A 26,765-nucleotide genomic window follows, 5' to 3' on the forward strand; every position below is an offset into this window, starting at 1 on the left:
AAGGAAGGAAGGAAGGAAGGAAGGAAGGAAGGAAGGAAGGAAGGAAGAGAGGGAGGAACAGATACTGTCCTCAAGGAGCTTACAGTCTCCTGTTTGAGGTTTGTTTCTAAATTGATATATTTGATCTGATTTTCCCTCTTTTTGAAAATTAGGAAAGGAAAGAATCATTTTAATATCTAATCTAATCTAACAATTATATATTAATTATATGCTATGTGAAAGGCACTGTGCTAGTTGTTAGGAATACAAAGACATATTAGAAAGAATTCCTTGCTCTCTACCAAGTGAAAGGTCCCACATATGTCTTTTTGTATCAGTAACCTTTCTATATTGTAATCACTCAATGAGCTTACATTCTACTAGGGGTTTACAACAAGTCAACAGAAAAGCATGTATGTGATTATTTGATGAGGGAAAGACTAATACCAATGATAAAAGGAAAGTCTTCCCATAGGAGGTAATAACAAGCTGATCCTTGAACCAATCCAGGGGGTCTAAGACGTAGAGGTGAGGACACCATGTATTTCAGGTAGAGGATACAACTTTGCAAGACACCCAGGCAAGATGATGAATTTGATGAAGAACAAGTAAAACACTTTGCTTAGTATGGAGAGGGTGTGAAGGGGAATAATCTGAAATAAACCTGGAAAGATGGTAACAGCAACAATTAGCATTAACGACTAGCATTTATAGAGCTCTTTAAGGGTCAAAAAACTCTTTAAATATATTAGTTCATTTGATGCTCATAACCCTTTAATATTATGCCCAGGGTGATATAGCTAGTAGGTGTCTGAGATTGGATTTAAACTCAGGTCTTCCTGACTCTAAGGCTAGAAATCTATCCACTGTACTGCCTAGGAACCTAGGTAGGTAGGATACAGTTTATGATGGGCTTGAAAAACTAAGTCAGTCAATAAACATTTATTAAGAGCCTATTATGTGGCTTGTACTATACTAAGCACCAAGGATACTACAAGAGGAAAAAAATAGACCCTGACCTCAAGGAACTCAAAACATTGGAGATAACAAGCAAACAAATATGTACAAACAAGTTTTATGAAGGATAACTAGGAAATAATCAAGAGAGGGAAGGAAATAATTAAGAGGGGCAAATGCTTCCTTGTGACTGAGAGAAGATGGATTGAAATGGGGAAGGAACTTGAAGCAGACCCACCAGCTGACTCCTGCCATAACCCAGACAGGAAGTGATTAGGGCCTCTACCAGGGTGGGGCCACTGTCAGAGGAGAGAAGGAAGTGTATTTGAGAGCTGCTATAAGGATGCTGTGAAATCAACAAAAATTATAACAGATTGGATGTGGAGGGTGAGGAATAGTGAGGAGCTGAGGGTGACGCCTAGATTGTAAACCTGAGGGATTAGGATGGTGCTGCCCTAAACAGTAGCAGACAAGTTAAGAGGGAGAGAGGGTTTAGGGAGAAAGATACAGAGTTCAGTTTTAAGAATGCTGAGTTTAAGAATTCTATTGGACGTCCATCTTGAGACATTGAAAGGCAGCTGGAGATTCAAGATTGAAGGTCAACAAAGAGATTAAGGTAGGATAGGTAGTTTTGAGGATTATCAGCAAAAAGAGAGTAAGTCCATGGGAGCTGATGAGATCACAACATGAAGAAGTCTAGAGGGAAAAGAGGGCCCAGGAGGGAACCCTGGGAGACACACATACTCTGAATGATGACCCAGTCATGGAATCTGAGAGACAGTGTTCAGATAGAGAGGAGGAATACCGGGGAAAATGGTGTCCTGAAAAACCTAGAAAGTATAAGGAAAAGAAGATGTTCAAAGGTATCAAAGCCTGAAGAGAAGTTAAGAAGAATGAGGATTGAGAAAAGGCCATTGGATTTGGCAATTAAGAGATGACTGGTAACTTTGGAGAGAGCAATATTAGTCAGATGATGAGGTTGGAAGCCAGATTGTAAGGGACTGAGGAATGAGTGAGAGAAATGAAACTGGACATATTTATTGTAGATGGCCTTTTCAAGGCGTTTACCCACAAAGAGCAGAACAATTATAAGATGATAGCAGGGATAGAAATATCAAATGAGGGTTTTTTTAGGAAGGGGGTGGGGCATGGGCATGTTTATGGGCAGTAGGGAAGGAGCCAGTAGAGAGGGAGAGTTTGAAAATAAATGGCATAGTGGGGATGACAAAGGGAACAATCTATTGAAGAAGACTCCAAACTGAGGTTTTGTGGTTTATCCTAGAGGCAACAGAGAACCACTAAAGGTAACTGAGAATATGGTGATCTTCTTCTGAGCTGTTTGAAAAATATCAGGTACACATCTGTACATTGAAAAGTTTTCTGAAGAACATGGAAGCTCTAATAGGAAGACTCATGTGCTGAAAATTCTTGAGCTATGCAAAAAAGGGCAATTCTCTGTTGATATGTAGATTTCATAATCAGCTGGCTAAATATGGGAAAAGCAAGAGAAGAGAAATAAATACTCATCATAACCCACAGTCACAGTTAAGTGCCTCTAGAAAGATGCATAACAGCTGCTACCATTAACAACACTTGTAATGTCATTTCCATTGCTTACAAAGGAACAAGTAATGTGGCAACTCCAGGGTGGTCCCTTTGGAAGGAAAGTCATGAAAACTCATAATGGAACACACTTCTGGGCATACAGTAGCTCACTGTCAGGGTGGTTATACTTAAGAGGATGGAACTCGTTGCTTCCAGAATGGTCTATACTCTATATGAAATAGTTCAACCAGAAAAAAAAACAAAACCCTGGGGTCAATTGAGTGATTTGGTTCTCCCTGTATATGTTTTGACTTGATCATAGAGGCAGATGGTGTGCAGCTAGATGAGAACAAAAATTATATACCTCATCCAGATACAACTTTCAAATTCACCATATAATCAGAAGGAGCTAGGTAGTGCAGTGGATAGAACACTGAACCTAGAGTCAGAAATCCTTGAATTCAAATTGAGCCTCAGACACTTACTAGATGTGTGACCCTGCGCAAATCACTTAAACTCAATCTGCCTCAACTGCAACATGGGAATCACAATATCACCTACCTCCCAGAATTATCGTGAGGCTCAAATGAGATAAAACCAGAGGACTGCTGCTGTGAACAGCCTCAAGGTTCTGATTACAAAATATAGTGAACTCTCTATTTATTCAGTCACAAACCAAGACAAAACATTGACAGAAACCAAAGAACAGCATTCACAATGTTATGACATAACAAGTTATCACTAAAGTGGCCACATAGTTTTAAACAAAGTATAATTGTTTAATAAGTCCTCAACTCAATAATCCTTAAAGAGCAAGCCTCCTTATGGGACACAAAGTACAAAGGTCAAAGTTCTCCAGCCCTAGATCACAGTAAATCATAGTCTTCCCAGTTAGCATTAGGTACCCAAGAAGAGGTCTTTTCATCTTTATTCAAGGCTGGCTCTCAGCTTCCATGGTTCCTCTTCCATGGTCCTAGCTCCTGCCTGAATCTACCCAACTGTGACTCAAAGACAGGAAGTTCTCAGCTCCTTGTCCAGTTCCTTGTCTAATTCCCATTCCATATTGAAGCTCACAGTGTCCAGTCTACCTCAAGTCCTCCACAGTTTCTCTTTCTGGGAAGACAAGGCTTAAAAGAGCCACAACAACATTCATTCACATTGCTGGCACCACCATCAATTCACTATTTGCCTGTGAAATCAACACAGACCCACCAACAAGGCATGAGAACTCAGCACACATCACAAACAAAAATCAACACAGACAGAAGAGACAAACAGAGTGCTGCCACCACAAATGTTCTGTTGTCAAATCCGCCACCACAAGTGCTCTCTCAGTTCTGCTCTGTCCCAGCCTGGGCTTCTCCTTGTATATGGTCAGTGAGCTCCTCCTGTTCTGCCCCTTCCTGTTCCATCAGCAACAAAAGTTCACAAATTCTGTTTCATAACAAAGACTTGATATAATCAGGGCAAGGCTCAAAGATACAGGAACTCAAACAAGGTGCTAAATACTTCTTTGCTTGCCATTACGATCTTACAGTGTTATATTGATGTTATCTATTACTGGTGGTAGTAGTCACAGTTATAGTAGTAGTGGTAGTTGTTGTTGTAGTAATTGTAGTAATAATGGTAGTAGTAATATAGAAGTAGTAGTGGTGGAGGTGGTGGTGGTATTAATAGAAGACCCTATAAATAGGTGACTGTGTGAAGTGGAAAAAATACCAACTCTGGTTGCCTTTAAATACCACTTCTAATACTCTCTAGCTTTATGAATTTGGACAGATCTCCAAATCTCCTTGGGCTCCAGCTTCTTTGTCTATAAGGTGATGTGCTTGCATTAGATCGTCTCTGAGGCCCCTTCCAGCTCTAAATATGAGTCTATTATTCTGCTACATAGCAGGCCCCCAATCACCAGAGCAGACTTCATGTCCCATCCAGCTATTCACCCAGGCCACCATCTTGCCATCAACACTTAATAAATGTTTTTCCTTTTTTTTTGGAGGGGGAAGGACAGGACAATTGGGGTGAAATGACTTACCCAAGGTCACATGGCTAGTAAGTGTTGAGTGTCTGAGGCCAGATTTGAACTCAGGTCCTCCTGACTCCAGGGCCAGTGCTCTATTTATTCACTGTGCCACCTAGCCACCTCATAAATGTTTGTTAAACAAATAATCACTTGACTTCCTTGAATCTCACTGGCCTCACCTATAAATTACCTCTGGTAGTCACCAGTTTTGCCATTGAATGCAACACAATTCTTTCATTTACAAGAAAAATTGTGGGTCTATAGTGACATGCTACAGCAAAAGTTTGTTCATTATCCTTCAGAGTTCACTTAAGAACAATAATCTCTTTATTTCTTCTCCCTTTTCTTGGATTGCATCATTCATAAAATTAGAGTAGGAAAGATCCAGACATCTAGGTATTTTTAACTTGGGGTCTATGGATTTATATGTTGCATATTTTGATAATTGTATTTCCATATAATTGATTTTCTTTGTAACTCTATGCATCTTATTTTATGCATTTAAAGACATCATTAAGAAAAGGGTTCCATAGGCTTCACCAGACTGCCAAAGAGGTGTAAGAAACCAAAGAAGACAAGAATCTTTAATCTACTAGGGGTGGTGAACCTGTGACCTCGATGTCATATGTGGTCCTCTATGTCCTCAAGTGTGGCTCTTTGACTTAAACAAAACTTCACAGAACAAATACCCTTAATAAAAGGATTTCTTCTGTAAAACTTGGACTCAGTCCAAAGGCAGCACCCAAGGACTTAGAATGTCACATGTGTCCTTGAGGCTGAAGATTCCCCACTACTAAAGTCTAGCCCAACCACCTCATTTTACAAATAAAAACACTGAAATCCAGAGAGGTTAAATTAATTTCCCAAAGTCACATAGCTGATAAATAGCAAAGCTGGGATTTATTCCCCCCCAGGTCTGCTGACTCTAAATATTGTTCTCATACTCATCCAACTACAACTCACTTTATATGGTCCTCAAGACCCAGAAAGAAAGAAGTCCAGATTTGATGATGTAACCCCAAAAGCTTTCTTTTATTTTCCATCCTTATTGTTTCCCTTTGAGAGACAGTAGGGCATAATGGATAGAGAACTGGTCTTAAAGTCAGAAAGAACTAACTTCAGTTCCTACCAATGGTATACAATAGCCAAGTAGTTTCACCTCTGAATGCTCTAGGCAACTCTCAAAGACTCTAAGTTGCAGAGAAAGTATCGCTGCGTTGATGGAAGCAATTTCCTCATCTGGAAGTTCCCTATGTTGAGGAAATCACAAGTCCATTCCCTATCCTTAATTATTTCTCTTGGAGACAATAAATTAACCAGGAGCTATGCCTCTAAAATGTTAAAAGAAGCTATCAGTGCTACCCACTGGCACCCACAATTTGATATGACAAGACCTTGCCCATCACATTTTGCTCAAAAGATAATTCAAGGACACCCACCATGCCAGCATTTTATGTAGTGTATAGTGCCCATTTAGCAAAAAACAACTGCCTGGAAGAGGAGAACAGCAAGAGAGAGCCTTTGTGTGTGTTGTCTAGGAGACACCTGGGAAAGGGAGTGGGTGTGAGTGTATTAAATGCATTTAGATAGGACAATGGAGCCTGTTGAGTAGAACAGACAAAACAAGACTCATCAAGGTTAGACTTCAATTGCTGCCTGACTTTCTGAAGGGCTTTGCATGCTTCTGGTTTTATAGCTAATTTCTGAAAAGGAGCTTGAGAGAATTCAATCCAACATTTTGAATCAACAAATTTGATTCAACTCAATCTAAGCACCTTCCATATACCAAGCACTATGCTAGACTCTGGGAGAAAATACGTGAGTCAGTAAGTCCTATAAAGCTAAAACTATGCCTGCCAGGTACAGCAGAAAGAATACTGACTCTGGAGTCAGGCAGCCTGGGTTCAAATCCTTCCTCTGCGGTTTACTATCTGTGGGACCTAGGAACAATCATGAACCTCCCGTGTTCTCAGTTTCCTTATCTATAAAATAAGGGAATTGGACTAGATGGCTTCTGAGGCTCTTCTAGCTCTACACCTCTGATCCTATGGAAATGCATTGCATACACGATCTCATTAGACTCAACTTCTCTCTTAGTCTATAGAATGATTAAAGGCACAAAATGGGAGTCTTGAGATTTCTGGGACACATCAGTATTAACAATCTCCTCCAGTCTACTTCTGTTGCCCTGAAACTTCCTTCACCAAATTGGAAAGGAAGATGAAAGGTGACTGATTTGGGATAAGTAAAACATAACTTACCAACTTTCAGATCATATTTATTTGTTTGTAACTTTTACATGTATGTTCAATTGCTGTTCATTCCACATTTGGGGTATTTAGGTTCATCTCTATGTGTATCCAATAAATCGGCTGCCAAAACGATTTTCCTAAAGTGCAGAAAGGTCCAAACATGGCACCCCTTACTCAATAAACTCTAGTGGTTCCCTGTCACCTTCAGCATCAAATATAAAATTTTCCCCTTGAGGTTCAAAGTTATTCATCACTTAACCCCCCAAAAGATTTTCCAACCCTCAAATACCACTTATCCCATGTGTTTTGAGATCCAGCGACACTGTCCCCCTTGCTGATCCTTAAACAAAATGCTCTATCTACAAATTCTAGGAATTTTCACTGACTGTCCCCATCCCCTTCTTAATCCCTCATCATTGTAATGCCATTTCACTATTGGTTATTTTCAATTTATCCTATAAATGTTTGTTTGCACATAGTTTCTTACATGTTGTCTCTCCCCATTAGATTGTGAGCTCCTCAAGGGCAGGGATGATCTTTTGCCTTTCCGTCTACCTTCAATACTTAGTTCACACAATGGTTAGTACATAATAGGTGCTTAATAAATGTTTATTGACTGACTGATTGAGGAAGTGAGGGTTCCCATTCCATGAATATCCTTCTCAAAGACATCATAGATATTTGACAAACCAGAAAACTAGTAAGACTGTAAAGACAATTTCCAGAAGACATCAGAATATTACTAAACAGTGTAGGGACTTTTTGCAAAGGTAAATGAATTTTAGAAGTCACCTTTTAACATAAGATTAAGCTCCTTGACTTCTTATTTAAGGCCCCACCACATCCAGCTCTAATCTATCTTTCTGACCTTTTTTTGCACTATTTCCCTTCATCAACCCTACATTCCAACTGGACTGCCAGCCATTCCCCAAACTTTATACTACAACTCTCACCTCTGGGTATTTGTACAAGTTAGTATTCTTCATGCTTGGAATGTACACTCTCCTCAGTTCCATGTTTCTAATGTGTTGTATTCCTTCAAGTCTTGTCTGAGACACCTCCTCCTCTGTGATTTTCCTGATTTTCTCTCATACCCTCCAGTTTTAGTGTCCCTTAATTTTCCTTGTACAGACACTTATTGGGGTCCATGTTGGGTCCCTCACTTTCTCTGATAGGATATAAACTCTTAGACAGCAAAGAATGTTTCATTTTGTCCTCACATCCTTAGCTCCTAGACTTGTGCTTTGCCCTTTTTTAGAAAGGAGAAAGACTAGAGTTGAAACTTGTGATTTGAATCACATAGGGAACTCCCAGTGTGGAAACATACTTCACAGACACATGTCTGCAACTCTTATGTAACTTACAGATTTAGAGAGTTGCCTAGGGACACTGAGAGTTTCAGCAATTTGAACATAGTTTATGCTTAATAAATGTATATAGAATTGAGATCAAAAGTAGATGGAATATTTTACAAGTATTATAAATAGGAAACTATTTTCTCTCTGTTGCTTCTCACTCTAGAATATAGTGAATGAGAGCATATCCACATGTTCAGACAAACTTACGGCAAAAAATCCTGCTGAATTCAAATAACTCTCTACTAACCACTGTGTCAACAGATGAGTATGTCCTCAAGAAGTCTAGATTGATCATGAATACTATGTGTTCTCCATCCAACTACATGTCATTGTCTAGATAATAGGTATTTTTCATCCATTTGGTTTTTCCTGCATAGATTCTTAGGCTAAACTCTGTTAAGTGATTATGGATCTCATTGAGGGGCTTTGTTTTGGGGACTCAAGCAGGACAATGTCCTCCATAAAAGGAATACCTGAAAGACTTCACCATATATAGGAACTCCTCCGTTTCATTGGCACTCTGCCCTACATATTGTCTATGACATTGACAGATACCGTTGGTGAGCCTGTTTGTAACACTTACAAAGGAACGGTTTTGTTTTTTTTTTAAATCCACTGGTAATTTTCTCTGATTGTCACGAAGCTTTTTTTAGCCACAAAACTTCATGATTGGTAACTACATACTGTGTAATAATCCTTAGCAATTCATCCTTAATTCATTTCCTTGACTTCTCAAACTCCTGTCTCTGTGCTTATGCCAATTTCTGGTCTCCATAATACATCTTCTCAGCTGGATTATGTATCTCATTTGCCCATCTTATGCCTCAGATCCTCAGTAGGTTAAAAGGGAGCCTTGCATTAATCAGCATGTGTTAAAGTGTTCATTAGTAGAGCCTTTCCTCCACTTCCCTCTTTTCCTTTCCTCTTTTTCTTTGGGGAGGAGGTTTTATTAGCAGTCAATGTGGGGTGTCAGTGTTCAAGTTTGTGACTGCCTTAGTTGTTTTCTATCATCAATGCTTTCTGTTTCATGAGGTTGAGAGGGACATTTTCTGTATTTATTCATCATCTCTAAAGCTAGAAGGGGACTTAGAGGTCATATACTCAAATTCTTCATTTTCCATATGTAGAACCCAGAGAATTCTCCAGAAATGAAATAATTTGCCCAAGGTCACACAGCTAGTATGTACCAGGGCAGCAAGTAGAATCCAGTTCTTATGGCTCCAAATCATTGATTTTTTCCCTTTTGCCACTTCAACCCCCTCCTGAAACAAGCCATCCTTCACCAGTCCTTTCTAGTATATACTTGTACATACTTGAAGCTAGTTTGAGCCAGCCTTATGATTTCATCAGCTTAGGAAACCACTGATAGAAGGTTCTAGTCACATCTGAAAACATAGAGGGTCCTTTATCAATGCAGATCAGTACTATTTCTATGGATTAGATTATTGGAAAGTTGCTGGGTACCCCCATGAGATTAAGGGCCTAACCCATGGTCACACAATCAGTATGTGTCAGAAGCTACCATTTTTCCTGACTCTATACACCATGATATGCTATCTTTCTGGGGATGATATAGTAGAGAGACACTGGCTATGGTCTAAATCTGGGATTTCATCTGCATAAGGAATTCCTAGAAGAGGAAACACCTTCCACAATGCATGTTGGCACCTCCTTTGCAGCTTAGAGTCTTAGAGAGTTGACCAAATGACTGAGAGTTTAAATGATTTATCCCAGGTCCCACAGCCAGTTTGTATCAGAAATATGACTGATTTCCCACATATAAAGTGGAGCCTCTGAAAGTTAGGTCATCCAGAAACAGAGTCTAGAACCAAACATGAAGGATTTCTTTCAAAATTAAGAAATGACTCAGGCTATCTACATTCCCAACTGAAGTGAGGTGGCAACTGGAGATTTGGGGGTGTATGATAGAAGTGGTCAATAAACTTGCCCACCCAAAATGGAATTCCCATGATGCCAGGCTCTAAGTATGTTTCCATGAATATTATACCAGAATCCTGCTGCTTTCCAGGCCCTCCACTTCACTCAGTGTTATTCAAGACCTGTATAATTGATGCTGGATTTCTGTGAATGTCTGGATGCAAAAAAGTTTCTCTATGGGCTCCTCTTGGGAGAAGAAACTAAGCATTTCTCAATTCTGGAGCTACTGGTGGTGACCCCAACAGCCCCTGGCTTTGCTTCTGGCCCTCCAACTCTACCATTTCCTACACTTGGACGTAGCACCTCAGTTCAAGTTGTCACTGACAGTATTGGAATGGATAAGAGGAAAAGATGGAACTGGAAAGAGACAGTTCTTTAAAGGAAGCCCCTCTCTACCCTGACATCTACTCACTCCCTGGTAGATCAGTAGTTTAGAAGAATGCTATCTGGAGAGGGCAGAGTCTTTGAACCTGACTTTGGCTAAAGCCTATGAGGCTCTTTGGACCTTTTAGTACTGTCAGAGCAGACCTGAAAACAGATGAGCAAAGAATCCAGGAAACTGAAAAATAATGGATTATAACAAGCCAACTAAAATGTAATGAAGTTGCCTTTAAAGGTCTAAGTTTGCAGAATTCACTATAACCTTCCAAGAAATACCCATCAGTGGCCATAACTGGTCATTTTGTATTGGTAACACCACGGCTGTAGTTATTTTCTTATTGAATTTAAGAAGCACTGTCACATTGCATAACCTTGGGAAGTATTAATAAGACTGAGGCATATTGTACACCACTTTGTGAAGCCTGGTAAAGGTAAAGACTGACAAAGCCCTTTTCCTAGATGGTATCTTCAGCTCCTCACTCTCACTTGTCCCCCAACCCTCCAATCTATTGCCAAGTCCCACCGAGTCTACCCTCCCAATTTCTCTTATATAAGCCTCCTACTCTCCTCTTACACCTCATTACCTCATGCCTGGACTATTACAATAGCCTGCTGGTTTATCTCACTGCCTCCAGTCCATCCTCTACTTGGCTTCCTAGAGTTGGTCAAGTCAACAAGCATGGATTAAGTGCCTACTATGTTCTAGGCACTATGCTTAGCACTAGGGACACAAAGACAAAAAGATTCTGGCTTCAAGGAGTTTATAGTCAAATGGGGGAGAGAACATGTAAGCAACAATGTACAAACAAGTTATATACAGGGTAAATTGGAAATAATCTGATCAAGAAGTCAATACTGTTACAGGGGAGCAGAAAAGTCTTCCTGCAGAAGGTAGGTTCTTAGCCTTGACTAGAAGGAAGCCAGAAAAACCAGGAAGCAGAGGTGAGGAGGGAGAGGATTCTATGAATGGGGAAAAGCCAGTGAAAATGCATGGAATCAGAAGATGGAGTGTATTGTGAGGAACAGCATGGAAGCCAGTGTCACTAGACTGCAGAGGACACAGAAGACACACCTTATTGTAAGAGGAAAGAAGAGGGAGAAGCTAGGTGGTGCAGTGACTAGAGCACCGACCCTGGAGTCAGGAGGACCTGAGTTCAAATCCGGTCTCTCTCTCAATAAATTCCAGTGACTCCATACTACCACTAGGATCAGATATACAGTCTTTTGTTTGCCTTTACAGCCATTTTTAACCTGGGCCCTTTCTCCTCTCCATTCTTCTTACACTGTACACACCTCCATACACTATGTAATCCAGTGATAGCAGCCTCCTTGCTGTTCCTTGCACACGGCACTCCATCTCTTGGCTGTGCATTTCACTGGCAGTTTGCTCTTCATGGATGGCATGCTCTCCTTTCTCATCTCCAGCTCCTGGCTTCCTTCAAGACTCAGCTAAAATTCCACCTTCCTCAAGAGACCTTTGCTCATCCTCTTGATGATGATGAAATTGCAAAATAGCCTATAAACCTTTATTTTCATATACTTTACCTATTGTCTCCCCCTTTAGAGGTTGGTTTTCTTGAAGGTAGGGGCTGCTGTTGCCCTTTTTTATATCCCCAGGGATTAGCACAGTAAGTGTTTAATAATCTCTTATTGACCTAGTTGGTAACTTTTCCTCACAACAACCTCAGAAGGTAAGCAAAGCAAGTATCCCTATCCCATTAGACAGAGGAGGAAACCGAGGCTTACAGAAGGAGAGTAACTGCAAATGACCGCAATACAGTTAGTAGGTTTTAAAACTTGCCTTCAGCCCCAGGAATCTCCCAATTTCAAGTTCAGAACTCTTTAACCTACACTCTGTTGACCCTCAAACCACTGTGTTCTTCTGGATTTGTTTCTTCATCTGTAAAGCTGGAGAGCTGCCTTGATGATCTCAGGGTCTATTTCAGCAACAAAACCCTGTAGTTCTGAGGCACTGACTGCACCTGGAAACACAGAGAGGCCTGTGTTTATTCTTGTATGACCCCAGTCCCCTCCTCCTCCCCCCCCAACACACACTTCAACTGCCTGGATTCTGGTGTCTCCAGCTGCCCATAGATTGACTTTTTTTTTAACTGTTTGAAATCTTCATTCAGAAGAAATTTCCACAAGTGCAGAAGGATGATTATTACTTTAGCTAACGGATAAAGGATGTGCATTTGTTTAGTGAATGCTTTGTGAATCAAGAGACATAAAGATGGAATTATTCCTATAGTCTTTGTGGCTTGGCCAGCTTATTGAGTTTGAATGAACTTTTCTGAATTTCCTGCTAACTTCATACCACCACAAAAGCTGCAATGAAAGACCACTTAATTACCTGAATCAGAGCCTGTGAAATGCCTGAGTGTCCATGGCAGGAGGGGGGACTCCAGTCCCTGTAATTAGTACCACTGAATTGAGGCAAATTGTCTCCAACAAGGAAATTCGGGTAATGTTTTGCAAAAACTGTGCAATGGGTCAAGAACTTTTTGAACTATCATGATTATGTTAACAGATGCTTCCCCATCTGCTTCCTGGAGGAAAATCACAACTTTCTTCTCCCCACATGGCATGACATGACCATGAGGGAGGCAATCTTAGTAGGAAGAAATAAAAAATTTACACAGCAACAGGGCCTTATGTGTTTCCATGATCTTATCCAATGTCTTCCCATCCTGTGTGATTCCTGTCGACATCCTTCCATCAATCCATCTAATCAAGACCTAGTTGTAATAGGTCCCAAACAGGCTACCTACGTGACACAGTGGATAGCTTGCTGGATCAGGAGTCAGGAAGATTCCTCTTCCTGAGTTCAAATCTGGCCTCAGACACTTACTAGCTGTGTGACTCTGAGCATGCCACTTAACCCTGTTTGCCCCAGTTTCCCCACCTGTAGAAAAAGCTGGAGAAGGAAATAGCAAACCATTGTAGTATCTTTGCCAAGAAAACCCCAAATGAGATCACAAAAAGTCAGACATGACTGAAAAACAACAATATCTCAAACGAGTATTATAGGGTATAAAAGAGAGTATGAAGCTTAACTCTTCCACCCTTCAAATGACAAGTGACAATTGTAAAACATTAGTCAAAGTCAAGGGCAAGGAACTTTCTTATTAGTTTAACTCATAATAAAAAATAGTATATAACATGTTATTGTTTACAAAGTACTGTATAAATGTAATTTCATCTTATCTTTACAATGACAGAGCAATAAAGATATTATTACTTTCCCCATCTTCCAGATAAGGAAATGGAGGCAGACAAAGGTTAAATGACTTGCCCAGGGACACACAGCTAGGAAGTGTCTGAGACTGGATTTGAACTCAGGTCAAGTGTCTCTACCCATTGCACCTCTTTGCTGCTTCTTTCATTCCTTGGATAATGTTTGCAATGAAAAAAGAGATCAAATGACCGGCTAGAAAGACCCCACCCCAAAGAGTTAGGTCTTCTAGTAAATTCAATTCAATTTTATAAACATTCAGACAGTAGGTAAGGTAGTACACTGGACAGTTGGAATAAAGTGACAAAAACAGAAGAATCCTTGGCCTCAGGGAGGTTACATTCTTTTTGGAAAATAGAACATGTGCACAAAGAAATACAAAGCAATTAAAAAGCAAGATCATGAGGGTGAGCACATTTATAACGGGACAATAGGAAGGACTCATGAAAAGATAAATTCTGCACTTTGTTTTAAGGAAGGTAGGAATTCTAAGAGGCAGAGATAAGGGGAGAAAATATTCTAGACTTGGGTAGACCTACCTGTGGAAAAGGCATGGAGAGGGGAGATGTAATGTCATTTATGGGAATCAGCCTCTTGTTTTTATTGGATTAATGAGTTCAAGCAGAGGGGTAACATTAACTAAAAACTTTGGTGGAAGCCTTTTTGTTGAGAACTTCAAATACCAGGCTAAAGATTTTGAATTTGACCCTAGAAGTGACATGGAACCCCTGTAGAATTTTGCAAAATGAAGCAACATCGATCTATATTTTAGAAATATCATTTCAGCAGCTCTGTGGAAGAATAATTGCAGGTCGATTTGGAGGCTATTGCAAAAATCAAGACAAGAAGTGACAAGTACCTAAATTAGAATATGGGTAGGTAGGGTAGATATGAGATGTTTGGAGCTAGAATTGACAAAACAGAAAATTGCATATGTGCTTTCCCATGGGTTTTACATCTCAAAATAAGTTGGATTTATGTAATTGTTAGAAACTAAGCCTAGCCATGATATCATTGCTTCTTCCATTGCAAGTACAGTTACATAAGCCAATCTTATCTACATGTTGCAATAAACAGGGCACTGGGCCTAAAGTTAGGAAGACTTGAGTTCAGAGGCAGTCTCAGAGGCTTACTAACCATATGTCTCAAAGATAATATAACCTTTGTCTCAGTTTCCTCAACTGTAAAATGAGCATAACAATAGCACCTACATCACAGGGCTATTGAGAGGATCAAATGTGATAAAATTAATATTTGTAAAGCACTTGCCACTGTACCTGGCACATAGTGGATGTGTAATAGTATTGTTCCCTTCCCCTCTCTTGTATAAAGATTAAGGATCATAAAAAAAAACTATTGAATATAGCTCCTGTTTATGAGATACTTTCTTGATATTTTTAAGTAGATCAGGTGACCCCATTTCAACCAAAGGATAACTTTGTGAGGTCATGCTGTTGTCCTCCCCCTGAATTTTTCAATCAGACATCATTTGAAGGTTCCACATACACCTGAGGGCCAAAATCACAAGCAGGTAGAGGACATGATGCCAACTGTTACCTCATAAAATCAACTAACCAAAATGAATTTGTCACTTGGTTCTCGTAATGGAGTTATGAGAGATGAAGGTGAGCATGTAGGAAAAACAATTTCCCAGGGAAGTGGAAACACCGAAGGAAATCAAGATCATGCCAGGACAAGTGACAAAGCAATGGGAAGAATGAAGACTAACAGAACTCTAGGGTCATATGAGACTGATGTCTGTAATTACGAAGGAAGCACAAGGAAAGATGAATTCTTAACTGGGGAAATTACACCTTTCTCTTGGCAACTCAGGGAATACTCATGGGTTGGATAGGAGCAAATTTATGCATTAAGTTTTAACAGCTATAATACCTACCCATACTGTGTTGACTCAGAACAAAGAGTGCCTGTTATAGAATCAACAATATCATATTCTTCAGCCAGGTAGTTTTTTCCCTACAGGTTTGTACTTAAGTTATGAGCTACAATAAAATCAAAGCCAAAAGATTTTTCAAGGCCAGAAACTCTTTCAATGTGAGTTGAAAACAGAATAACTGGTGAAGGTTTAGATCAGGTTATTTAACTTCACTTATCATCATATCATTACTATTACTATCATTTTGATAGCATTAAGCCACTTTTGGCCTAATCTTTTGGATCTCAGGACCCCTTTGCAGTCTTAAAAATTACCAAGAACTCCTGAAAGAGTTTTTGTTTATATGGGTTATATTTATTGATATACATATCAATATATATTCATAATAATGCTATAATGTTTTATGTCTAATATGGTAAGTATTGGAGATCACAGCAAATTCTCATAATAATACTGTTTTATTTCTAATACCATATTAGTATGATAGCTAATACCATATTAACAAGTATTAGTAATCAAAGCAGTATTATTATGAAAACAGTTTTGACCTTGTGGATGCACTGAAAGAGGCTTGGGCACCTACAGAGGTCCCTGCACCCCACTTTGAGAACTATTCATCTAGACCAATTATTTCTTTTTTTTTTAAAGCAATAGGGGTTAAGTAACTTGCTCAAGGTTAGACGGCCAGTTATTTCTGGGTGTGGTGCTGAGTATCTGAGGCCGGATTTGATCCAGGTCATCCTGACACTGGAGCCGGTGCTCTTACTCGCTGAGCCACCTGGCCACCCCTAGACCAATTATTTCAATGCTATGGATTCTGATACTTCTCAAAATGGAAGTTGTTCCAGATCAGATGGTTCCAAAGCTAAGAAAACCATTTAACTATACAATTAAGATAGAACCTTCTACAATGCATTTCCATTAAAGTTTTTTGAAAATGTTCAATGGAGAACTCAACTGAGTTCTAAGATGGATATGAGTTAAATTCATTTCTAAAAATCATAGGATTGGGACGGCTAGGGGGCGCAGTGAATGGAGCACCAGCCCTGGAGTCAGGAAGACCTGAGTTCAAATACTGCCTCAGACACTTTACACTTACTAGCCATGTGACCTTGGGCAAGTCTTTTAACCTCAAGTACCTTGCCTTCCCCCCTCCAAAAAGCAAAAATAAAATAAAATAAAATAAAAATCATAGGATCATAGATTTAAAGATATGAGAACTCAGAGGCCCTCCAGGTCAATCCTTTTATTTTATAGACAAAGAAACTGAAGCCTAGGAAGTCAAATGCTTCACCCAAGGTCAAACAAGTAGGAAGGATAAAAAGTGGGATTCAAATCTAGGTCTGCTTGTTCCAGAGCCCATAATTTTCCCAGAACTCCCTGTGTGGAAAGTGCTACGGATCAGCAACTTGTCTGCAATTTCCAGAATTGTCTGGTGGCACAAAGGTGTCAGGTTTCTTTTCAGAGGTCACATAGAAGTAGTCCGAATCAAGTCTTCATGACTCCACAGCCAACCCCCATCTACTATCCCAGGCAGCCTCTCATCAGCATACCTAGTTCTTTACATCTGAAATTTGAAGAAAAGCTTATTGAAATCTGGTGGCTAGATCCTTGGATGCACAAAACTCTGTAACAATTCTCTTTAGTGAGAACCTGTCTTCTTCCCACACATAGGAAGGCCCCAAATCTTCCCCCCTGTGGAGAGAGAAACACTTCATTCTCTTCCTCTTATAAATGTTCTCATTTGGTGAATACCAAGGTCATTCCTATCTTCCAGTATCCTGTGTTCACAGTTCCAGCAGGAAACCCTAAAGTACAGTGGAGGACCCAAGTTAAATCCTGCTCTGACATACCCATTTTTCAGAGGATTTCCTGTAACCATCACAATAATGAGCCCTCATTCCTGATAACAGGCATGCTTTTTAAGGAGATAACCAGTAAGTTGTCTTCCTTCATGTGGGGAAAAGTACCAACCTCTGGAGCAATCTTTTCTTTTCTTTTGACAGATGGTTTTGTCTTGGTGAAGGGAATGGGAAGTCATGCCCTGCTTTAAGCAGGTTATTTCCCCTCACATCACTCAGGTCAATGGCAGGGTGTCTTCCCACATGCACAATGACAGTAATCTGCCACCTAAGAATCTCCTGCACAACGACTGATGGTAAATGAAGCATCCCTGTTTAGTGGGCTCATTATTTCATGTTGCTCACATTAATTAAATAGTTTCCTCTCAAATGAAAGCATTCTCTTTTGGGTCTTTAAAAGTCAAGATCCAAAATAGTTGTTTTGTGGCCCTATAATTGTTATATACTTTCCACTCTCCTCAAAAAAATATCCACTTCTTATTATCTTGATTTGGAGATTTCCCTGAATTCGTTCAAGGTTAAGCTCAAATTCTACCTTCTACAGTTGGCCTTTCTCAATGTTCCTCCCACTCCACTAGTTCCTTCTCACTTTGTATATCTTGTATGTACATTGGTTGAAAGTTGTCTGCCCCATTAAAATATGAGCTCCCTGAAGTTAAGAACAAAGTATTTTGGGGGGCGGCCAGGTGGCACAGTGAGTAAGACCACCGGCCCCAGAGTCGGGAGACTCAGGATCGGTTCCGGCCTCAACTACTTAACACCCACACAAAATAACTGGCTGTGTAACCTTGAGCAAATTACTTAACCCCAATTGCTTTTTAAAAAAAAGAACAAAGTATTTTTTTCCATTTTTTTATCCCTAGTGTTTAACACTTTGTCTGGGGTGCATAGTAAATGCTCCAACAGATCCTACCAGTGTGGAAAGGTTCTGAAAATGAACTGACAACAAAATGTGTTTCTATTACCTGAGAACCTTGCAAGATGACCTTAGGAGCTCACGATAGGGTTGGCCAGAATGGAGTGACTTGATTGGCCATAGCAACTATACAAGGCCATCTGCAAAATCATCTAACTGGTGGAAGGAGTGTCCACACTGCTGAAACCAGATATCCTTGGTGTATGTAGTGCATAAATTGTTGAACTTGGCATCAGGAATAGTGTACCTCAAATTTCATCTCACATACATGCTATGTGATCTTGGGCTAGTCATAGCTACTATCCAGACCTATATCCATGATCTTGTTTCCTATTAGGTCATTTTCCCCTAATCCCCTGTTTCATTGGTATAAAAAGTTTCCTCACTAAAGAAGTTTCCTCTACCAATACAGATAAGGAACTGCTCTGCAACTTCTTGTCTTAGAGAGCTCTGAGAGGTTCAGTGACGCCCAAATCACCTAGCCAATATGTGTCAGAGGCAGGATTTGAACCCCAGTTTTCCTGACTTCCACTCTGCTTTCTTATCTTTTATTCCACAGTGTCTCCAAATGACCTATTGTATCATATATCTAACTTCATTAAGGTGAAATTGACATTTTTAAATAAATGCCCAAGAAAAGTTAAATTGTATTCTTGCTAAATCAATTGTTTGAAAGAATATGGCTAGACTGAAATGTGTCGATCTCAAAAATTCTCTGGATTCTAGCTTTCCCCCATTGTAGCTTTTTTTCATAGGTTTTTGAGAAAAGGGTGTTATCAAAATATTCCACTGAGTGTTACAGTAGAAAGATTTTGACTTTGTTTGCGGAAGATGCTATTTACCCACTGGATATTTAATAAATGTTTTAGTCTGCCATTTACACATGGTGCTGTCCTTTGGTGATCTCAGTACATGCTACAGAATTTGCCTGCTTTGCAAAAACTCAATTTTCTCTCTATCAGTATGCTACCATGTGGAGAGGGTGGAAGGCATGTCCACACAACTTCCAAGTTGGTCAGAGAGCACCCAAAGGACATACACTTCCCAGTCTCCATGTTAATATAATGCAGGTTCACTTTATTATGTGAAATAGATACACTATAGCAAATTCCATTTTACAATTTAATTCCATGGTAATATAAGAGAAATGTCCCTTTGGACGGGGGAGAAAGAAGGAAAATCCTCCAGTAAACGTAGCTGAAAGTTTGGGATATGGGACAGGATAATATGAGCATGTGAAGTACTATGGGCACCAGCAGACCATGACTGCTCATAACTGTCATAATGTAGCAAGACTTTTTCTTTTCCTCCATTTTACAGCTTTCTCTTCCTCATTAGACAACCACTACAGTTTTCTTTTAACAGTATAATTACAACTCCTTTCTCTCCCCTTCCTTTCTCTTCATTCCCTTATTTCTTCTCCTCCTTTTCTTTTTTCTTTCTTTCTTCTTCTTCTCTTTCTCCTTATTATTCTTATTATTATTGTTCTTCTCTTTCCTTTATCTTGTTCTCACTCTCTCATTCTGATATATCCTTCCCTCTCCCTCTCTCCTTTAGTCCCTTTACCACTCCCCTTCAAAAATGACCATGCAATAGAACTAGTCTCTAATATCACCATTTTCAGTATCTCATATTAGTCCTGGTAAGGATTTTAATGGCCATCGAGTCCAACCTCCACATTTTACGGGTGGGGAAACTAGGACTAGGGGAGATTAAATAACTTGTCCAGGATCAAACATATATTGACTAATGAAGGCAGGATTTGAACACAAGTCCTATAACTCCAAAAACAATGCCCTTTGCACTATACCACACCACCTGCAACCCACTCACTTTACCCAGAGTGGTTTAGTGACATGCCCATGGTCACACAATATAATACAGCAAACAAGCATGCTTGAGTTGGTGTCAGAGGTCCTCAAATCCAGTGTTCCTTCTACTATATCAGAGGTTGCTCTAAACTTGAAAATTCTTTTAATTTAGATTTCAACATTTGTAAAATGAAAGTATGACCTGCTTTACCGATGCCACAGGTTTTGAATTCTGTATATCTAGTTCATTTTTAAAAAGTTAAAATTAGCCAATGAAAGACTCTTGTCTTCTACATTCCCATATGGGCCCTGTTACATTTTGTGAATCAATTTATATCTGGATTCATCTGGATACCAAGCCAAAGCCTCAGGTTTCTACTTTGTAAAGGGGGGAAGATGGACAGAATGAGCCTTAAGGTCCTTTCCAGCTTAACTCTATGACCATATGATCCTTTTCTTTAAAGAGGAATAAAAATCTTAGATAGAAAGATAATCTTAGCCTATACCTATCTAATTGGGCAGGATGTGTCTGACTTCTGTCTGAAGAGTTAACAATGAGATTAACAATCTAAGCTTGAGGGGCGGCCAGGTAGCACAGCAAGTAAGAGCACCGGCTCCAGTGTTGAGAAGACCTGGAGATCGAATCCCGGGCTCAGACACTTAGCACCCACCCAGAAACACCTGGCCGTGTAACCTTGAGCAAGTTACTTAACCTCAATTGCTTAGGGGCGGCCAGGTGGCTCAGTGAGTAAGAGTACCGGCTCCAGTGTTGGGACGACCTGGAGATCGAATCCCGGACTCAGACACTCAGCACCACACCCAGAAATAACTGGCTGTGTAACCTTGAGCAAGTTACTTAACCCCGATTGCTTAAAAAAAAAAAAAAAACAATCTAAGCTTGAAAGCAATCATTGTTGTGAGTCTTTTTTTTGTTTGTTTGCTTGGTTGGGTTTTTTTTTTTTTGCTTTTTTTGAAGGCAATTGGGATTGTGACTTGCCCAAGGTCACATGGCTAGTAAGTGTCAAGTGTCTGAGGCTGAATCTAAACTCAGGTCCTCCTGACTCCAGGGCCGGTGCTCTGTTCACTGTGCCACCTAGCTGCCCCATCATTGTAGTGAGTCTTGCAAAATGAATGAAAGCTTCTTGTGGAGAGGATACAGTGGTGATAGTAGCCCGTTATTAAGTGACTGACTAGTTCCTTACCTCAAGCAAATTGGTTTCTTAAAATAATATTTTTTAGTTTAAATCTTTGCTAGATTTCTTGTGAAAATGAAATTGAAAACAAGGGGGAGGTTACATAGCCAGTGCCCATCCCTTATTTAATCAGTTTCAATGTAGGTATGTCTCGGGTAGATCTTGACAAATGTGGAAATAGGATTTCTTTCCACAGAGTATATAGAAGAAGATATGCTTGTTGTAGATAAGCAGACTCCATTCTGAAATGATAAGAGTAAATTACAACATCTTTGTCACAGGAGTACAGAACTATAACCAGGTCCAATAAGATGTCAACAAAGAACCATAAGTTTGATCAATAGTGGCTCCCTGCTCCAGCCCCCACCATCGCTGTTTGAGACCTGGCTAGTTCTGAAATAGTTCATCTCAACCAGGGAGATATCTAAAGCACCCATCATGGTCCCAAATGACACTGATGGTTTTACTGGAATCCCTAACCCCTCTGGTTCAGAGACCTCTTGAGATGCATCAGTGTTAGCTTTAAGGCTTATACTTGCTGTTAAATGGTACTTTATCATGGACTCAAGGGTCACATTTGGTCCAAGGATATCAGAGTCACTTCGCAGCTGCCTCAGAAATAGAACCCAGTTCCCTCATTCCAAGCTTAGAGGGATACCAGAATTAACAACCCTCCAATCAACTAGCAAGCATTAATCAAATGCTCACTATGGGCCAAACACTGTGCTAAACTCTGAGAATACCAAGAAAGGGCAAAATCAGCCCCTGACCTCAAGAAACTTACAATCTCAGTCCATAGAGGAGAAAAACACAGAGTAGGTGGAAAGTACCTTTCATGAATCCACTTGAATTGACTTGACTATGGAAAAACCATTTCAATGTCACATGGCTAATTCTCCTCTGTTCCTTTGTTTCATTACTGCAGGTAATGAACTTAACTCAAGAAGTCTCCCAATTAAGCAAAGATATGAAGAATATAATGAATCTTCTGGAAAATGTTTTAATGGCCCCAAAGCCTACAGGGTTTTGCTCAGTTCACAGTGCATCCATGTGTCCTTCTATTGAGAGCTTACAGAACAGAATGACATGGACAGCTCACCAACCTTGTATGCACAAACCAGCAGGCAAGACTGCCTGCACCAAAGCACACCTTTGTCATGGTAACAGCATGTCTGGCCTTTGGGAAATGGAACGTGCCTCTGTCGGAAGCAGCCCCCAAAGAACTGGAGCCAATGAGCAAAATCTTTTGGACAGTGACCTTTATCATTGTTCAGGCCTTGACTATTCCCCATCCCATTATCAGGTCATCAGAGAGGGTCCTTTGCAATTTATAAGGTGCACTTCTCCCCATTCAGATACCACATTGACCCCCCTCCAGTCTATTTCAGCAACTCTCTCATCTTCAGCATGTTCTTCCTCGGAGACATCCTTGCACCTCGTGCTCCCCAGCAGATCTGAGGAAGGTAGTTTCAGTCAAGGGGCAGTCAGTTCTCTCAGCCTGGAAAACTTGCCTGGCTCTTGGGACCGTGAGGGCATGCCATCCCTTCCCACAAAACCCTCAGAAGATTTCCCTCTGGAAATCGTAACGAGCACAGCAGACGTGAAAGATAACAAGGCCATCAATGTATAATGACTGGACTGCAAAGGAGACCTTTAGCATATATGATGCAACTCCCTATTTCAACCTCGTTGCTGCATGACTGCTTTGGTTTGCCTTTTCTCTTCCAGTGATGGAGATGAAGCAATGTGGGGCACCCAATATTGAAGAGCAAGTGGGTAGGAAAAGGTGTAACCTCATGCATACCATAGAAAACAATTTCTAGATTCTAGAAGCATGTGGAAAGCATTTTCTCTATTGGTATTAACCTATTGGTCTGTTCCACAGACTTGGGCAATAGTCCAAACACCCCAAGGGGTCACAGCAGTTGGAAGTCCAGGACAAAAGAATTTTAAGGCTCACTTTTTGTTGTGGGAGCCTTTTGTGGCTTGAAGCAAAGGTTTTTCCTGAGTGCCTGTTTGTCATTCCTGAACAATATCCATAGCGCTGTCAGGCTCCGGGTGCTCCTGGCTCCTGCTGATCTATTTTTTTTCTGTTATTCGAAGGCAAAAAGACAATTATCCCTGCATGCCATCCAGACAATCAGCCGGATAGAGTTGGTGGCCAGTGGTTAGCTGTTGCACGCTCTTTGTCATGTAAATGAAACTCCTTTATTTATCAAAAAAAAAAGGCTATTTTTATATCCTTGGTATGAAATATGTATTTAAAATATTTATAAAGAGATTAATGTTTTGTTTTCATTTTGGTAAAAAGAAAAAAAGCTTGCTGTTTTAACCAGAAATGCCCTCCTGTTGTGTATAGTAGATCAAATTATTTATTATTAAGAGGATGTAGCTTAAGAAGGAATCCCCTTTTATCTGCATGCTGTTTGGGACAAATATATCACCATACTGGTGGAATACCAATAAGAAAATAGGCTAATATTTTATTAATAAAAATAAAAATATGGAATGTCAGTCACATTAAGTCAAATATATTAACCTTAAAACTGTGTGATGTGGTACCCTCTTTATGCACAGGAACCCTTGCTAGTGATTCCATTAAGACTATTTCAATGTGCATATGACAAGGAAATTGACTGATGGAATTTCATACTTAACCTAAGAAACTTGGGTGTTTCCTGTCTAATAGTGAAATTAGAGATTTCCCCATACCAAGTAGCATCCAATTCAGGGATCTGGCCCCTCTTCAATTACTTTCATACATCTTATGGAAAAGTGCAAATTCACCTGCTCCAACTAATAATGTTATAAACCGTCGGTTTAAATTGTTTTCTTTTTTATGTACAAGAGAAGGACCACAATTCAAGAATGTTTCAAAGGACTGAGCAAATTTTGTGTCAATCAATGTACCTGGTTCTAGTTAAAATGACTTAAACCTAAATGCTCTAAGCTATGTAGTTGCCATGTCAAACGCATAGCCCACAGACTTGTTTATATTATTCCCTACCACTGATAGGAAAAGCTAGGAAATTCAATGTTTTAGCACAAACTAAGACTCCCAGAGAACTATTCAGAAATTATATAGTTCTTCATCATTAAACCTGCCTAAGACAACTAAGAAAAGGGAAAATTTCCAAGGCAGGATAAAATACATAATTACCATTGCAAAAGTAATTCATAATCCATTCTTACTGGACCTCATACAACCTCCTCCTCCCCCCCAAAAAAAATACATTTCTTTTGACCAAACAATTATAAATCATATGTTATTGACATATAAGTGGATAAATGATTTTATCTAATATCATAATAATTTACTTCCCAATTCCTCCCTTTAGCTAATTTAATTATCTAATCCAACAAGCATTCATTTAAAAGATAAACTCCAAAATGACACCTGCCCTCCAAATGACACCTGCTTCCTTCTACTAGGAAGTTATCACATCTAAACAGAAAAGAATGTACATAATAATTTGAAGAGGAGATAGGGAAGTAAACACTAGTAACACTAATAATAATAAGTCGTCCTATACACCAGAGGCTACCAAATGGAACTACCTATATACCCCCTAGAGAATCTGATAAGTTTATAAATTGTTACAGGGAATAGATGGTAAATAACTATATTGCCCTATAGAAATTAAGCTCATTTTATTTGTCATTCCACTATGCATGGTATATGGAATTCTAGAATTTATTTCTTTTATGACTAAATAGGGGATTCAGAAAGACTGTGCTGGAAAACAAAGGGTATGGGGAACAAAAAAAAAGTTGGGAACCCTAGTCTTAGGGGACAGTTAAGATAGACTTTGAAATAAAGGACTTCTAAGAGTCAGTGATGAGGAGGGAGTACATTACAAACATGGGAAACAGCCTTGGAAATGTGCAGAGGAAGGAGATGAAGTACTGGGTCTGGGCAACAGCAAATAGGCAGGTTTCAAAGGAATGTTCAGTAAGTCCCCAAAGTAGTCTAAAGCCAGATTCATAAAGTACCCTACAGTCCTCTAGGTGTAAGGAAAAGACAAAGAAAGGAAGAAAAAGAGGAGGAGAAATTGGAGGAGAAGAAGGAGGTAAGGGAAAGAGAGAGAAGGAAAGAGAAAGAATGATGTTGTTAGAGATGTGCCATAAGAAGAGATTAGATGAAAACCACAAATGTGTCATAGAATTATATCACAGTAATGATGGGAACTTTAACAATCCATGTATCTTCATTTTACTTGTCAAAAACAGAGCAGCTGATATGTTTGTGATTTAGTTTAATAATCATTTCATGGTAGGGGGAGGGGGAAGTAGAAGGAAGAGAATGAGAAAACCCTACTCAGCTGCCAGCATGTCTTTCCTGAAAAAACGTTCAACCACGTCAATTTCCAAGTGAATAAACACCAATGGCACCCAATTCCCTCTAGAATCAAAGAGGAAGCCCTCTTTACAAGCTGATTTAAAGCTCTTTACAAGCTGATCCCTTCATAACTTTCCAGTCTTCTATATCACTGCCCTTCTTGACCTTCATGGCCAAGCCATACTGGCTTGCTTGCTATTCCTCAAACACAACAATCCATCTCACATCTCTATACTTTCAAGCTGGCTGCCTCCCATACTTCTGCTGCTCTCCCTCCCCACTTCTGGGTAGATCAATAGAAAGAGTGTAGGGTTTGGATCCAGAAGACCTATGTACAAATCATGGTAGACCAACTATTTATGTGCCCTGGAACAAATCGTTAATGTCTCTGTAGCTCAGTGTGCTGAGCTGTAAAATAAAAGGGATGGAATAGATTTTCACTGAGGTTATTTCAAATCTACAATCCTCCTGGAGTCTTGAGGGTCCTTCAAGATTCAACCCAAATAAGTCCTCTTGCCAGTATCCTTTTTTGGTCTCCCTAGCTGCTAGTGCCTTTCCCCCAACATTACCTTCTATTTGATTGTATTCTATGTCCTGTATATATTTACTGTAGACATATTATTGTCCCTTATATAAGAATGTAAGTTCTTGAGGAACTATTTTGGTTCTCTCTGTATCCTTAGCATTTGTGCCTGCCTTAATACAGGTGCTATACAAATACTTATAGAGTAATTGATTGATTGATATAGTAAACTAGTATTTTGCAGGGGAATTCAGACCAAATGTAGTAGGAAGCTCTTGAGAATCAAATTCAAAAGACACAGGAATAAACCATCTCAGCGAGAAGGAAAAGGAGGAACTACCTAAAGAGATTGATGTAAATGCACAGGGAACTCGCTGACAAATTCAGACCCTGAAAGAGCACCAGAAGATTGAAGCGAGAGGAAGTAAGATGATAAATGCAAAAGGAACACAGTCCTTTAGGAATTCCTTTGCAAATCTAAAGCTCAGGACCTGCTGGGGTTGGGTATGAATGTTAGAAACAATAAGAAGCTGTGGTGGAGTTTTTGAAAGTCACG

At 39.7% G+C, this 26,765-nt stretch overlaps 1 protein-coding gene across 1 annotated transcript in view; it reads left to right on the forward strand.

The window, feature by feature from the left end:
* The window catches only part of KCNH8 (potassium voltage-gated channel subfamily H member 8), a 400,864-nt gene extending 377,887 nt beyond the window's left edge, over positions 1 to 22,977 (forward strand). Inside the window, exon 16 of the mRNA XM_069088459.1 lies at positions 22,273 to 22,977. Within this exon, the coding sequence (XP_068944560.1) occupies positions 22,273 to 22,977 (705 nt within the window). The remainder of the gene's footprint in view (positions 1 to 22,272) is intronic.
* Positions 22,978 to 26,765: the final 3,788 nt, after the last annotated feature.

The sequence above is a fragment of the Petaurus breviceps genome, unplaced genomic scaffold, assembly GCF_028583685.1.
Source record: "Petaurus breviceps papuanus isolate PSGF00001 unplaced genomic scaffold, PetGlider_PUasm1.0 185, whole genome shotgun sequence".
Lineage (NCBI taxonomy): Eukaryota > Metazoa > Chordata > Mammalia > Diprotodontia > Petauridae > Petaurus > Petaurus breviceps.